Here is a 17,099-nt window from a genome sequence, read left to right on the forward strand (position 1 = left end):
AAGTATGTCTTTGCTTTAGTTTATTTACTCTGTATATTCTATTGGGCAAATGCTTTGCTTTATGCATTTATAGTCCATTTCATAGAAGAAAATCAAAATCTTGGTTGGTTACACAGGTACATACCACTGTACAGTGAATACATTTGTATTTTACTTACAATGGTGGCCACTTTTCCACTTTTCCTAAGCTGTTGGACTGCAAAAGAATGTGGAACATTTTCCATTGGGGTCCCATTAACTATGACCACCCGGTCATTTTCTCTGAAAGAGGGGAGAGAAGAAAAAAGAAAAAATAAAAGTATTTAAGAGAGGCTTTCATGAAAACAGCAAAATACAATTTTATTTTTTTTTCTCAGGGATGGGGGTGAAGACAGACCAAAGGATTTCATTCACTTTAGGTAGTATTTTTCACAGCAGCATAAGGATTTCAAGAGAGCTTCAAATTGCTGCACACCATAGTATTCAGACAAATCTCTACAAAGTACCACTGTAGCACACAGCACACTCTTCTGAAAGACTGGTATTCAGGCCCCATCTACACTGGAAGAACATGATTGGCCAAAACAAAACCAAACTCCCCCAAAGCAAAATGAAATAAACAGAAAAACAAAAACCTAAAAAACAAACAAACAAAAAACCCCACCCAAACAAACAACAAACACAAAAAACCACCAAACCACACAGACCAAAAGAGATTACAGGTTCATCTATTCCAACCTCCTGCATGTCTAATAGACCATTAAGAAAGACTTAGCCACCACTAAGAGACAAACCCATAATACATGATAAATTACAAAAAAATGTTTCTTCCCAAAAGGATTTCTGCCCCCAAAGTAGAGGAAACTAAAAAAAAAAAAAAAAAATCCACCACTCCTCATATTAGTTTGTTTTGGTGATAACTCAGTTACTAACCTTGCAGTTAAAGCATTAGTCCGAACAAACACTGGCTACTGTGCCTTTTTCTGCTAGGTAAGAGAAATCTTTAGTACCCATTATTTTCTCTTAACTGTAATCAAGTCACATCACAATCTTCTTTTTAAATAAGAAGATTACTTATTTTAAGCCTCTCTCTATAAGGCATTTTCTCTAACTCCTGATTTTTGTGCCTCTTTTCATAACCTTCCAATTCCTCTTACTGGAAAAGTATTCCAGAACACTATATTCCAATATCAGTTTAATCTGCACATTATACAAGTTAAAATAGCTCTCTTCACAGTCTGTGTACCCAAATATAACACTAAATAATGTTACAACACTACATGGAGAGCCCACATGTGGGTTCACTCTACTCTAGCAAGGCTTGCAGGGCTGTAATACCCCACACCTTGAAGGTTGGGCCTACATTCCTGAAGTTTGCCGGAGGAACAGCTTAACCTTCAGTTTTCTTTAGAATGTGTTGTGTCTGCATGTCCACAAATTGCTTAGCATTGCCTTGTCATCACCGATTTACTTACGATCATACATAATTTGCGGACATGATTTTATTCCCCAGTCATAGATGATTATGGATCAATATTTATTATCATGGTATTGTATAGGAGTCACTGTTTTAGATGAAGGTTTTGCACGCTTATGTTGAGAATGGTTTGTTACATGCTCTGCAACACATCTCTTATCTAGTCCTTCATTAACTACTCAGTCAGTCTTTTCATTACCACGCCAAATTTATGTTTGGCTAAATGGCCACAACCCACCCACACTTTTGAGTTACTATTACTGTGGAATTTCATCATTCTTCCAAACTGTCTAGTCCTTATCAAGGTATTCCAGGATGAAAAACTGATCAGCAGAGGACTAGAAATTGTTCATCTCAGCCTACAGATTTCAAAATACTTGTCTGTGATAGATGTTGCCTCACCAATGAATGCACTATCAGAAGGACTACCTATAACCTGCATTTTCATATTTGTTTATTCCAACTATAAAATAAACATTTAGCAAAGGCTTCTGTTTCTCTTCCCTGCACCATTATCATGCCCAACACGATAAAGGTTGAGACCTACTGTTGGGCTCTCTATCCAACTTAACGCCATTCTCTTGAAAAGTAATGACTGACCAATAAATATGTTTCCTGGAGGAACAACAGGAAGAATGTTTTGAGATGCTAAGTATTTCTACAGTTCATTTAGAAGATATACAATCTTAAGAAAGACAGAGCTGACTACAAAAGCTTTTCAACACCACTGAAATTTATTTGCTTAAAAATAGCAAAGAAACACCACCAAGGTTTTTTTTTTTCCTCTCATTTAAAACAGACATCTAGGTCTTCAAGAAATTATCACATCTCAATTGGGTTAAATCAGCAGGATGTCAACCAAGCCCGATGAAGGTTTTACGTATTCTACAGCCATGACCCTCAAAATACGTCAGACAGACGAAAAAGAAATTGCTTACTGAAGTAATCCATCTGCTGGGCCACCTGGGAGAACATCTGAAATGACTATCGAGGTTTCACCATTTTCAAAATGTGGGTTATCTCTGCCACCAGAAACCGCAATCCCAAATCCTCGTTTTGAATCCTTTGAAAACAAACAACAAAATTCAATTCCAACAGAAGACATTTTGATACAGAGAAAGAAGAGCAGCATGAATGTTCTGTGATGGCATTCTACCTAGACAGTATTTGAAATATGATAGTTACATGCTGAGTTGCAGAAATATGCAATACCTCTAGATTTAAAAAATAATGGATTTATGTAGCAAGAAGACATGTTCTTGTGTTCCAAAACCTAAATCTACAGCCTTGTGATGGTTAGCAATTAAGCAAAGTTCTCACTAACTTAGCCTACATTTTGCTACATCATCCCACTGGTTATTCATGCCAAATTTATTGTTAGATATATGACTCTTTTGTGTTTGTGATGCTTGGGGAAACCAGAGAAGCATATTCAGTGTCTTGCCTTCATTACAACTGCTATCTAGTCTTTAATAACTACTTACTCCCTCTGTCAGTAAAATCAAGATCATGGCTGGCTACAAAAAGCAAGCAGTGAACTTGTGAATGGTCTGTAATTATCCTCTCTCACAATCAAGCATTTTAAATATGTAATTCATGTGCAACCTGCCTTCACAGAAATGTCAGATCTATAAACTCTTATGTTTTGCATTCATAACATTAAGGAAGTACATGTGAAGGAAACATTCCTGTAACACTAGACCTTAAGTGTTAGTACAACAGAACTGCAGAAAAGAAGGTGTCCACAAAACTGCATTTTTTTAAACACAGATTTAATGTTATTACCTATTCAATATAGACCTTCTATCACTAAAAACAAAACAAAAACAAAAGCACAAATTACGCCACATTTAACACTTAAAAAATGTTTTTAACTTACAGATGAATTAATACTCCAGGTTAAAATAGCACTTTTCCTACAACTCAGCATGTTTATGTCATCACATGCTAGCTTGTGCTCCACTAATTTCAATATTAAGTGGGTATTTATTTGAGAAGGTAAAAAAGCAATGCTTCACACTTGCTGTACCTTAGTTTTACAGGAAGCAGACTGACACTTCAAGCCAAAGCAATATAGAATTAAAAATAATGGTAGAACTCATCGGTAGTTGAGTTGGACTTGACAGAGCAAGTCCAATCGGCTCATAATGCGTAAGTGGCAAACGGTTATCTCTGAAGCAAAGAAGTAGTTTACAGGTTATTCAAGATCTGAAAAGTTTGAAATTACAACAACTAAGGTCTCCTTCTGCAGTGTTTTCTCCTGTCTACCTCTGCAAAATGAAAAACAATTTTTCCTCAAAATCTCAGCACATAAGACAGGTTCTGTAGGCAAGATGACTGTTTTACCTCAGGCCGTGGTCATCAAGGTGATTTCATTGCAGAATGCAAAAAAAATGTTAACAGCACAGGAAAACCTACTCATCGAACCCAGATCATCAAAACAGTTGGGAAGACCACCACTGCTGCTGAAGGACACATCCTGTACTGTGTTATGGTGGCCTAGCCATGACAGAACTCAGAAGCAAGAGATGTACTTTCTTTAACTCAAAAGGACTTAGTATACATTGAGTATAAATTCATCTTTTCTTAATGTAACTGTTAAGGTGGCATCTGTAGCCCACATATTTTAGAAATTTAGATAACAGTAATTTTCCACTAGATTCTACACTGCTAGATATGCAAGATATGAACAAATCAGAGAAAATGTGTTTAGTGATAATTATAAAGCTTGGACATTAAACACAACTGCTTGATAAAGCCATCTGCTTTGTTTTTAAGGTTATTCATTGATGAATTTAGCTATGTGGCTGGCATGTGGTATATTAGACTGTCATAACCAACATGAAATAAAAGCAAGTGTAGCACTTAAACGGTTAATTTAATTTACTCTTACCATTAGAGTCACGTTATAGTATGAGTAACTAGCAATTAAGCTTTAAAATAGAAAAGATATCTGATTTACACAAGACATTAATTATATTCTTGACTCATATATGATAATGACATTTATAGTAAAACATAATTAGACTACTGCAGTAATTGAATATTTGAAAACCAAAAATATAACAGGCGCTCACCTTTTGTAAGGTCACAGTGTACTGTTCCCATATCAGCTCTTCCATGCCTGGGGCCTGTTGCACACAGAAACCAATTAGCAAAACACAAAGCACACAACAATCTAAACTGTGAAATACCCCATTAAAACACAGATATAAATATAATAAAAATAAATATATATATTCTAAGCATTTGGTAGAGTTAGTATGAAGTGCATGTATTTAATGATTATTTATTTTAAAATGGAAAAAAATGTTAATAGACTGAGGTTGGTAGACTGTCTTCAAATTTCACTGGTTTAACAGTTCATCCTCATTTTCTGGAAACATTTCATTCAGCGTAAGCAATTCATTCAGATCACACTAGCATTATATAGTCCAGATTTAAATAACACGAACTCCCTAACGAAGACCTGTCCATACCAGTATACCATTCAGCAGTTGAAACTGGGATCTTCAAAACCAATAAGCCTTCGGATCTTTTCCTTTTAGTACATGTGGATTTAACAAATGCTAAATCCACCCCAAATTACACAATTAAATATTTTAATTCCCCTTCTGAAATTCAGTTTTACAAAAAACAGTTATCACTATATAGCACTGGTATATCCATTTCTATGACACTTCTCAAAAATCCTTTTTTTTCCCCCTCCCACGTTTCCAGTTAAAACTGATCCAGAACTGACCAGTTTATCTTACATGATATAACCTGAAATCTTTCCAACATCACAGCTTAAAATACAATACAGAATAATCACCCAGCTGTGATTCATCATACAGTAAGTACATAGCCAGCTTCTGGCCTTTAAACCAGGAGAAAAAAGGAACCACTGTATTTGACACTGAAAACTTTCACAAAGCAAAGCACACTTTTGCAGTAGAAAAATCCAAGCACTGCATGAGTATGTGCATGCATATACTCAAGCCATAGATTTATGTGTTTTTACTGCTGAAAAAGGACATCTTTCTTGATAAGGTAAGAGTTTTGTCAGGAAGCAGAAGTTCAGACAGAAGCTTGCTTTTGACTTAATGGCCTTTATAAAGGCTTTAAAGGGATTACTGGCAGCTAAACTCCAAAGAAAAAAAAGCAAACAAACCAACCAACCAAACAAACAACCAAAAACAGATAAGAGATGTGACACAAGAAGAGTATGCCTCTGTTTTAAAGAATCCCTTATTTTTCAAGAGTAACTGTTGCCTGGCAGTCAGCAACTATTTAACGAGCCATGGAAGCCATTTATCAAATGCAAGGAACACCACAAAGTACTCTCCCAATGGATTTTGAGCACTCCAAAGCAGAATGAAGTTTATGTTTTCCATTGCACGGTCACCACATTAAAAACCAAACATCAGTGTAAGTCCTGCTTAGAGTTCCTGAAGGAAAATGTAAAATATTCAGCATTCTTATCAGCAAGTTAACAACACTGAATGATGTTAAATATGCATCAATACTTTTCGCCCAGAAAATGGACAACACTTTCCAGTTTCTAGGACCCTTCAGGTATAATTAAAAACACATCTCACATGGCTGTTAAGAGAGGATATCGTATTAAAATTGACACAAGTAAGTATTTCTAAACTTCTACTTGTCTAGAACAGGTAAGAATGAGTGGCATTTACAACTTATTAAAACATACATGTCCATGGATATGTTAATTACTCTGTTTGCTGAAGCACATGGTGAAATTATTTCCTCTGATATTTCCATGTTAGCAGCTGACATATCTGACCCTTCAGCTAGCTGACACTGAACTGTCTCACTACATACATTCCCTTACATAGAGGATGTCTATGGTAAAATAAAAATAAGGTAAAAATAAATTAATAAATTCCTCCTTAACTACATGCTTATTCTGAGCCACTGTGATAAATAGAAGTGACTTGGATTGCCTGTTTTGCATGTATGAAAATGGATAGTTTGCCTACTAGTGACCCTTGGTTACACCATTACTGTCCTACTTTTCTATATGGTATTTTTAAGCTTTGCAGAAAAAGTCTGATCTAAAGAAAGGCCTCAGTGTCATTTAAATTCCAGTTGGCTTCACTGAAGAGAATTTTAGAAATGAAAGGATCAAATGATGGGTAAAATTTAAAGGACAAGCATCTGGGTTCAAATTTTGCAGATGCGGGTTAGATGCAAAATCTTTTCCATCCTTCTTACTGTACACAAGCCCAAAACAACTTACAGGTGTGACAAGAACTTCACTTGTATTCAATTTGCTCTGCCTGCGGACCTTACCGACACTACGTACCAACCCAACACACTGAGACCAGCTCTGCGCAGACAAAACAGGGTGCAACAGGCAAGAACTTGCTGCCCTTAAGGGTGGAGAGCAGCACCCTCACCCTGCTCTTCCAGCAACTCTAACATCAGGTCTTTGATATTCCATCTGCTGAAGGACACTCTGAGAGAAATGACTGCTTATTCAGTACAACAGTGCAGCAAAGGGACTGAGGAAAGCATAGTAAAGATACTGAAAAATGGATTTATAGGTATGAAATGGCTAAGCTGACAGGAATTTCCTTCAAGAACATGATACCTCCCATCCGTAGTGGCACAAGTAGAACCTTCTACACAATGGAAGAGATTCATTGTGTAGTAAGTCAAAGCATTGTAACCTGATGTACTTAAGTTTATTTTGGTCTGACAAGCAAGTCTTGCGGTATCTGGAAACAAAAACAAGTAAAAGAAAGGAAAGGAAACTACTGCCTCTACGATTAAGAACCTCCAAGATGTTGAGCCGACAGCATCACGCATCTGTACCTTGAAGGAGTTCCTCAGAGTATCATTTATGGTCTTCAAGTACTTCCTTTGCAAATTTGGGGGAGGGGGTGTATTTTTGGCTTGGAGCTGTTAGTAAGCATCAAACAAAAGCCAATTAAATAATTCACTTTGTAATTTGTAAGTAATACATTTTTAGGAACTGCTCCTCGGGAAACTGCCTCCCAGTTGCTGTGTGCTATATTAGTGAAGGAAAGTACAGGATGTACTTGCAAGCTGATTTTGTGCAACATAATTACCAAGACAACAGGGCCAGCTCTGCCATACTGATAAAGCTATGCAGGCTATGTAACACAGTTCAGAGAACTGAGTGGTCACCTTGGAAGCCCGTAAGGCACATAACACATCTGTACTCCCTCAAATCTCTAAGCAATAATCTCTTTAACATCATAAAAAGTACTGCTGCTTGCCATTGCCACGATACTAACCCATACTGACAGATTAATGGAGAAGATTGAGAGGGAGGGAGAGACATGTCATAAATCACCAGTTGAGGACTTCATCAAAACTACAATTAAAGTCTCCACCACAGTAACAAAATTCCTGTTATTCCACATCTAATAATGACTCTCCTCTGAAGGCATCAAGTGGTGGGTTACAAAAACCCCCACACCCTTGCCAATTTCTTCACACTTCATCGATAGGGAAACACAAAGGCATCCTGAGCAGCCTGGATATCCCTTGTAGCATTGCCATTTCACTGCAAGATTGTGCATCAAAACACTGGTGAGAGAAAGACAGGCTAAACAGTAAGGATCCCACCTCCAATTACCAACAGTAACTGCTTTGCAAGGTTTCACACAGATAGCAGCTAGCTGCAGCAAACATAAATTACTGCAATTAGCTTGTCTGTATTCATTAGTGACTAAAGTCAGTCCACTTCTAATAAGAACACTGTGCTCAGGATTTGCTTAAATCTGCCTAATTCTCCTATACCCAAATGATAGGTACTTTCTATGTGCCCAGAACAGACCGCTTAACTGAATCTCTGGCAGGAAACAATGCAAAGTGCTAAAATCACCCGCGTGCTACGAACAGGCAGCTGTTGCAACTCCCACTGACAGTCGTCAGAGATTTATTTATGCACCTCCTTGCTACTGAGAGATGACCCAAGCCAGCTTCTTTCACAGTGAAAGAAAAACACCACCAGAAGACCTGCCACTGCAGTCATCTGGCTATGAAAGTGAGTTGGAGGGGGAAGGAGGAAGGCACTGGGGGGGGGGGGGGGGGGGAGGAAAGACCTGGAGCAAGATGCAACAAAAAGCAACTCACGTGCCCCCTTAAAATCCTCAACTTTTTGACTGCATGTGACCACATTCTCTGCAGAGCTTGAGCCGTCTTCATTGTTGCAGGATATAATCTGTTAGGGGACGCCGTGCATCTCAGTCTTTTCATCTGTTTCTACCACTCAACGCGGTTATGTAATTCTAATACAATAGTGGCCTACATACTCAAACAAATCCTGCTGCCCGTTTCACACAGAAACACATCAAAAACACAGCAGGGAAATCTGCTCGGAGTTTCACTAACTCTCACTTTCAGTGGCCCCAGAGAAACCCAGGAGCATATCCTTATGTTTAAAAATAATAAAAGTCATTACTATTTTAAGTGTCAGAAACAGATCAATAGTTAGCAAGATATTCTTCTTGTAAGCACATATTGCCCTCCCCCTTCTCCCCCCCAAACCAATCTGAAACTTTAAAGAAACGGGGTACTTGCAATTTCAAGAAAGACATGTGGAGAAGCACAATGCAGATTACCCGCAAGTTTATATTCTGACTATAGCATTTCATAGTAAAAATTACTCAAGTTAATGGAGTGAAGGGTATTTTAAACTGTGTTTATCAGCCTCTATCAATTCTTAACACTTCAACTGCTGAATCTGGAAGTCCTTATGCAGAAATAAGTGTAAATGTGCGAGTAATCCCTTCATCTGGACATGTAAAATTACATTTAAACATTGGCAAGACTGGTGACATGGCTCCAGAAAGCAAGAAGGCACAGAGCAAGCAATTTAAAATGTGAAACAGACAGGAAGCCATGCCAAGTGCACAACACTTCTCCCTGCAAAAACCCCATCCACAGACCACATTTTTTCAAGAGCAGAGGAGTTTTAACTGCTGAAGATGGACAACAGTGGAAAATGTGGAGTTTAAGGTTCTTCCATTAAAAAACCGAATTCAACTTCTGGCATTTCAAGTGTGACCCCATTGACCTCTTGCACTTTCAGCAAGCCAGCAGAACTGGAGTGTGCAGAGCTTTGTACCCAAGCACTCAGCTATCGAGGGCAAACACTATTCAGGGAAGTGCACTGACACCGGCCTCTGGCTGGGGACCCCTGGCTCTGGAGCAAGTGTGCTGATGGAATACTGTCCCGGGAGCTTTGTGGAAATAGTTGAGATCATCGCTGTATTGCATTCACGTGGTAAGGCTTAGGTAGCGGGGGGATCCAGGGGTGGCCTTTGTGAGAAGAATCCAGCAGCTGCCCCATGTCAGATAAGGGCCAGTTTCAGCTGGCCCCAAAGGGACCTGCCACTGGCCAGAGCCAGCCAGTAAGTGATGTTGTTTGCGCTTCTGTGAGAGCAGATTTAAGAAAGGGGGAGAAGAAAACCTGCTGTGCAACAGCAGCTGGAAGAGAGAGGAGTGAGAAGCAGCTCTGCAGGCACCTGCAGACAGTGCAGAAGGAGAGGCAGGAGACCTTCTAGGTTCCAGAGCAGTTCCCCTGCAGCCTGTGGAGAGGCCCCTGGTGGAGCAGGCTGTCCTCCTGCAGCCCATGGGTCCCACATGGAGCAGATCTCCACGCTGCAGCCCGTGGAGGAGCCCCCGGTGGAGCAGGTGGAGGTGGCCTGGAGGATTTTTTTTTTCTTTTTAAATCACTGTCCCAGTAGATCCATGGTACCTACTTTTAATGGTACAACCACCACTGTCTTTTGACTTTACCTGCCTGACTCTTTGCAAAGACTAATGGAAACTATCTAAAGACTAATTTCACACACAACACAAGATTACAGTTGTAATTACAAGCCTTTGACATTCATATCCATTTCCCAATTATCTACAAACGTTAGAAATTGAAGCTCCCTTTGAAGAAAAGCTGAACACCAAGCAGTGAACCACACCTTGGTTCTTTGTCTATCCAGAGTCTATCCAGAGTTTATCGAGACAATAAAGCATTTGTGATTCATGTGGGGAGAATAAATTAAAAACTAACCATGATGATCTGTTCTAGAAACCGGGACTCTGAGAAGAGAGGCAGAACTTCAAGAAAACTGCAGAGTAACCTCAGAATGTCACGATGTTCTGGCAATAGAGGCTTTTCAATGACATGAGCAGCTGAGTGGAAATATGCCATAGCTGTTTCAAGATGTCAGCAGCATTCCTGGCCACAAAGGCTGTAGACTGCAGCAAAGGATTGAGAAACTGCCCACATGTTGCCTGCCTGTTTCAAGGCAATTATATGATACAGAACTGGATTACACTAGATTTATGGGCATTCCAAGATTCTGATCCACTTCAGCTTCTGGAGGACCCCCATGAGACTTCCTCAACAGACAGTAGAGGCTTAGTGAAAAAAAGAAGCAAGCTCTGTACCAGTTTGTGGTATAAAGGCTCACACTTGCTCTCTTTCAGCAGGAATTTTGTAGGCTGTAGCGTTCTAGGCTAATTAAAGTTGACTATGAAAAGACAATCAGTTAACACAAATAGTGGATCCAGAAGCTATCAAGCGTTCTGGATTACCACGCTGAAAAATGACCGAAGAGGAACTGCACCTTCACCAGGCCTTTCACCCTGTTGTAAATAAGGGTACTCAAGCCACTTTGAAGTAAGAAGGCTCCAACTTAAGTGTTTTCATTAAGTATCTGCATATTATACAGATGTATGTGTAGGATCTAGGAGGATGAGAAAAATTATTTATCTGTGGATCTTTATAATAAAGGCAACATCTCACAAAAGAAAAAAAAAAGAAAAAAAAAAACACTTAATTGAAATATTTCCTACTTTTTGTGTAGGAATAGTGCAATTCCCAAAAGAGCAACGGATTGTACTTAAAAAATGGGTCTCCAGAACAGTGAACAGCTCAGATTAAGGGAAGAGAAGTGTTGGAAGGTGGTTTGCAAAAGATAACCACTAGGAGTAACACTAAATTGCTCTTCATCAAGGCAGAAAACCTTTTTTTTCCCCCGTATTGTCATGAAAGAGAAACACACGTAAGGGGTAACTCCATGTTAAAAGACACACTGTATTTAGGAACATCAGTCCTACTCCCACATTCGAGTAAAATCAAGATGGCTGCTAGTGTCAAGATGGGTATGTATCAGGATGCAGGAGCTAAAAAAGAAAAAAAAAAGAAAACACAAGCCCTGTCACTTACTGTACAAGTAAGTATACCTACAGCTCAGCACTGGAATGACATCCTTTGAAGAAGAAAAATTCTTTCAAGTGGAAAGAAGCACTGCAACAGTCTCATCTTCCCCTTATCAGTTAAAGCCTATACATTGGATATAGCTTTGCTTTTTCCCAGATTACTTGACAGAAACAAATACTTTGCAACAGGACATAGCAAAGGTAATTTGCTTGTAACAAGCAGACTGATCCCATATTATCAGATTTTTTTTACTAGGAACATGAGCCGGCAGTGTGCCCAGGTGGCAAGAAAAGGCCAATGGCATCCTGGCCTGTATCAGGAATAGTGCAGCCAGCAGGACCAGGGAAGTGATCATCCCCCTGTACAATGCTCTGGTGCGGCCACACCTCAAGTACTGTGTTCAGTCTTGGGCCCCTCACTACAAGAAGGACACTGAGGCCCTGGAGCGTGTCCAGAGAAGGGCTACGAAGCTGGTGAAGGGCCTGGAACACAAGTCCTGTGAGGAGCAGCTGAGGGAACTGGGGTTGTTTAGTCTGGAGAAGAGGAGGCTCAGGGGAGACCTTATTGCTCTCTACAACTACCTGAAAGGAAGGTGTGGGGAGCTGAGGGCTGGTGTCTTCTCGCAGATAACTAGCGATAGGACTGGAGGGAATGGCCTCAAGTTGCACCAGGGGAAGTTCAGGTTGGAAATGAGGAGACATTTCTTCTCAGGAGAGCACTCAGGCATTGGGACGGGCTGCCCAGGGAGGTGGTAGAGTCGCCGTCCCTGGGGGTGTTCAAGGAAAAGGTTGGACCTGGTGCTTAGGGACATGGTTTAATGGGTGACATTGGTAGTAGGGGAATGGTTGGAGCAGATGATCTTGGAGGTATTTTGCAACGTTAATGATTCTGTGATTCCGTTGCAGAACTGAAGAGACAAATGGCAACAGTACTGTTCACTACACTACTTGGAACGCTAAGTGACGAACACACATCCCGGTCCCATTTTCATTGTAGCCCTGCTACTAATTCACACTGCAACGTTCCAGATCTTCTAGTACACAACTACTACTATTTTTTTAAAAGCCAAAGGAGATGAAAAAATTGCATACGTACACAACATCTCCACTGATCCAGAGCTCTGATAAATTGTGTGCTTTTTAATTCAAACTGTATCACTTAATCCAGCTCACGGTGTGTGAGTGACACATGAAGCTTAAATGCAATGAAGGATATCACACGATCTGCCCATTATGGCAGTCCCTGCACTAGAACTCTTAGAGTGGTTCACAGTGGTGAAATCAAAATTGTATCTTCAGCTCAAAGATTTTTTTGCAGAATTTTGCCTGGATACAGTTAAAGCCAGATCAAAATAGAAACACAGGATTTGAGTTTTGCAGATATTTAATTACTCTTCAATTCCCTATAATAAAGGGGATAACAAATAGCCTGGATGCTACAAAAAAGCCACTACAGAATGTGGTATTAGAAATCCTTTTGCTGGATTACTGAGTAAAGCACATAATCTCCGAATAGTTTTATTGATTTTAATTACGTATTAAAGAAACTCCTAAACAAAACCAGGGAGGCTGTACATAATTGTACTGTGCAATATAATTGCATATACTGTGCATATAATTGTCTGTGCAATGCATATATCATTTGGAAAAAACATTAACTGTTTTTTCGTGGAACTTTTTTTTTAATCTGTCACTGTCAAAAAGATACTGCATGGGAAACTTGTTTCCCTAACCTTTAAAGCCTGACACTCACCAATTATATTGAAGACTCTCAGAAAGCAGACTAACCCTTTTGAGAGAAAGAAGGAGGAGTATTAAGAATTTCCAAAAGCATTTTGAGTTCAGGTCACTTTAGAAAAAGCTAATAAAACCCCCACAAATATTTTTGTTCATTTGTTTGCTTGTTTTCTTAAGATGATTTCTTCTACTCATGCCCACCAAGGTTTTTGTTTCTTTGCCTCTAGAAACGAGCATCTTTGGGAAATTCGTAGAAGACAAGCTGACAAGTTATTTCCTCAAAATGTCGACAATCCATGCACGTTGGGAAAACGCAGAGCACAGATTCAGTGCACGATTCACAATTAATCCAGAGAGCCACTAGGTGGTGCGGTGATGCTGTAACAGAGGCCCACGCAGTCCCCCTTGCTGCACAGAAAGTTAAGCACAGCAGTTGTTTCAAGTTCGCAACTTCAGACTATCACTTTCGCACACAAAATGGCAATTGCTGTGAAGAGCTGGACTCATTATTATACAATATCTTAACTTATTTGTCAGAATAGTTTGGCATTTGAGCGATTTTCATAAGTACAATCTGTATAAATAAAAAAAAAATCTTGAGAAGGGCCCAATATCTTTTTAGGCTGAAATCCTACTTTGAAACTTTTATTTCAGACTAAAAATGACAAGAATTGCGCAGGAGAAGAGCACCTGAAGAGTGGCACAAAGGAATTCCAGCCACTCCGGCCAGCTTCATCGGGGCCGACTCAGGTGTCTCAGTGCTAACACGTGTAGCACGGGGAGTAAACAAGGAGTTAGAGATGTGTGCACGCCTGCAGGGCTATGACCTCATCGACATTACACAGATGTGACTGGGGTGTTGGAATGGAGGAATACAGGCTCTTTAGGAAGGACAGGCAGGGAAAAAAAAAAAAAAAAGCAGCTGGAGTGCGTGGAGCCCTGCCTGGGGATGTGTGAGGCGCTGAGAGAGCTTGTGGGTCGGGATTAAAGAGAGGGCAGGGACAGGTGACATATCCTCTTGGGGGATCTTCTTGCTAGAACACCGTGGAACAAAGCCCCGAAGGGAAATAGGATCCAAGAAAGCTGGTTAATATTCAGGGATTACCTTGAATGTTCTGGTGGCCTGTGACAGGGTTACAGAATTGGTGGATAGGGAAAGAGCAACTGATGTCATCTACCCGGACTCGTGCAAAGCATTTGACACTGTCCCCATGATATCCATGTCTTTAAACTAGAGAGACATGGGTTTGACAGATGGACCACTCAGTGGGTAAGGAATTGGCTGGATGGTCGCACTTAAAGAGTTGCGGTCAACAGCTCACTGTCTGAGTGGAGATCAGTAACAAGTGGTCTTCCTTAAGGGTCAGTACTAGAACCGGTGCTATTTAACATCTTTGTCAGTGCCACGGACAGTGTGATCAAGTGCACCCTCACCACGTTTGCCAGCGACACCAAGCTGCAGTCAACACTGAAGGGAAGGTATTCCATCCAGAGCAACCTGGACAGGCTTGAGAGGTGGTTCTCTGAACTCCTTCTTCTGAAACTTCTGGAACTCAAGAAGTTCAACAAGGCCAAGTGCAAGGTCCTACTGCTGGGCTGCGGCAATCCCAAGCACAAATATAGGTTGGGTGGAGAAAGGATTGAGAGCAGCCCTGAGGAGAAGGACATGAGGGTGGTGCTGGATGAGAAGCTCAACATGAGCTGACAACGTGCACATGCATGTGCACATGCAGCCCAGAAAAGCCAACTGTATCCTGGGCTGCATCAAAAGCAGTGTGGCCAGCAGGGTGAGGGAAGTGATTCTCCCCCTCTGCTCTGCTCTTGTGAGGCCCCACCTGGAGCACTGCGCTGAGCTCTGGGGCCCACAGCACAAGGAGGACATGGACCTGTTAGAACTAGTCCAGAGGAGGGCTACAATGATGTTCAAAGGGCTGGAGCACCTCTCCTACAAAGACAGGCTGAGGGAGATGGGGTTGTTCAGCCTGGAGAAGAGAAGGCTCTGGGGAGACCTTACAGCAGCCTTCCAGTCCCTAAAGGGGGCCTACAGGAAAGCTGGGGAGGGACTCTTTGTCAGGGGGTGTAGTGATAGAAGTAATAGTTTTAAAATAAAAGATGGTAGGTTCAGATTAGATATAAAGAAGAAATTCTTTACTATGAGGGTGGTGAGGCAGTGGCACAGGTTGCCCGGAGAAGCTGTGGATGCCCCATCCCTGGAGGTGCTCAAGGCCCGGCTGGATGGAGCTTTGGGCAACCTGGTCTGGTGGGAGGTGTCACTGCCCATGGCAGTGGGGTTGGAACTGGGAGATCTTTGGTTTGGGTTGGAAGGGACCTTATTCTGTTATTCTAAAATACTAATACCTTGTTTTAACAGAATTATTATTATTTTTTTTATTTAATCTCAATTTTTAGGAGCACATATTTATATTATCAGGCAACCATGCTTTTTTTTTTTTTTTTTTTTAAATCAGCTTTGTTAAGTCACTTTCTTCCACAACTATGTCATGGATTAATTGCACAGTTTATATAAAGGAAATAGACACGTCCCCCCAGAACATTTATGCTCTGAAAATGGAGAAACATTTAGTACTCTAGAGATAAACCATGCATATTACTTATCAATCCTACCAAGACCCCATGGAAATGAGTAGCAGAAAAATTCTGAACAAGAATTTTAAACCAATACAAAATGACTCATATAAAGTTAGCAACACTACATTTCAGTACTAACAATAAAAAGAATCACTGTCATGTTTTTGGAGTAAAGCTTTTTATTCTAGCCTACTGTTGGACCTGAATGCAAGTAGTTAAGTACCTTTACACTTGCCTGCTCCTACTTCTCATCAGCAGAATGACGACACCTTAAAGGACTTCAGACAAAGGTGTAATTTCTTGTTAAACTGGAAAAGGCAAACAAAACACACACAGGAACTTTCTGAAGTCCATTCACTTGTATTCCACAGTATTTGTTTTCTCTGCCAGTAAGAATGAGAGTCAATCATTCCAACTCAGTACCTAGAAACTACATAGGATTATATGGTGTTTTTTAAAACTATGTTTATTGCACAACTATGCTTTTAACAACTGCTCCTTCTGTAACTATTAGAAGAGGACAAATGCAAAAACAGCCACCTGAGCTCTTCTGAGAACATGCTACAAAGAGCAGTCCTTATTTAGCACTGTCATAAGGAAAAAACAATGTGAAGGGCAAAAAGAGGTATATTCCCAGTAGACTGTAACAAATTCAGAATGTAAACTCATGATCAGTTTACAACCTTGGCATGCTACACCAAGAATATACATGCAAAAGTTCTAAAAAGCCTGGGAGGGGGTGGAAAGGATGAGCAGAGTAGACTACTTTTGTTACAGCTGAATTCTGTTGAGCTTAGATACATACATATGCATCAAAGAACAGTACAGTATCTCATTACAAACTAAACAGAAGTCTATTCAAGAGAAGAAAAAACTGATTGTAACCAGAATACAGCTGTAAGATCCACAGGTCATACCCACCAAAAACTTAAAGACTCTCAGAAATACAGCTTAGACCTATTTCAGGAGCAAGTCCCCTCAAGTATCTTTTGCCCAATAACAGTTCTGTCATTACCGTACTGAAATTATGCAGCAATTGTTCTGGTGCTTCCCCCAGCAGGAAACAACCAATTGTTCAAAATTTGTGCAGGGAACAGCTTCAATTGAAACACAA

At 40.3% G+C, this 17,099-nt stretch overlaps 1 protein-coding gene across 5 annotated transcripts in view; it reads right to left on the reverse strand.

Annotated features, from left to right (window-relative positions):
• Positions 1-17,099, reverse strand: part of TJP2 (tight junction protein 2) — a 65,144-nt gene that overhangs the window by 19,105 nt on the left and 28,940 nt on the right. For all 5 annotated transcript variants that reach the window (XM_050716289.1, XM_050716290.1, XM_035558523.2 and 2 more), the window contains exons 3-5: positions 4,534-4,587; positions 2,395-2,519; positions 159-261 (exon numbers count right to left, since the gene is read on the reverse strand). In XM_050716289.1, the coding sequence (XP_050572246.1) occupies positions 159-261; positions 2,395-2,519; positions 4,534-4,578 (273 nt within the window). In that variant the 5' untranslated portion in view covers positions 4,579-4,587. The remainder of the gene's footprint in view (positions 1-158; positions 262-2,394; positions 2,520-4,533; positions 4,588-17,099) is intronic.

Source organism: Cygnus atratus, chromosome Z (assembly GCF_013377495.2).
Source record: "Cygnus atratus isolate AKBS03 ecotype Queensland, Australia chromosome Z, CAtr_DNAZoo_HiC_assembly, whole genome shotgun sequence".
NCBI classification, from domain to species: Eukaryota; Metazoa; Chordata; class Aves; order Anseriformes; family Anatidae; genus Cygnus; species Cygnus atratus.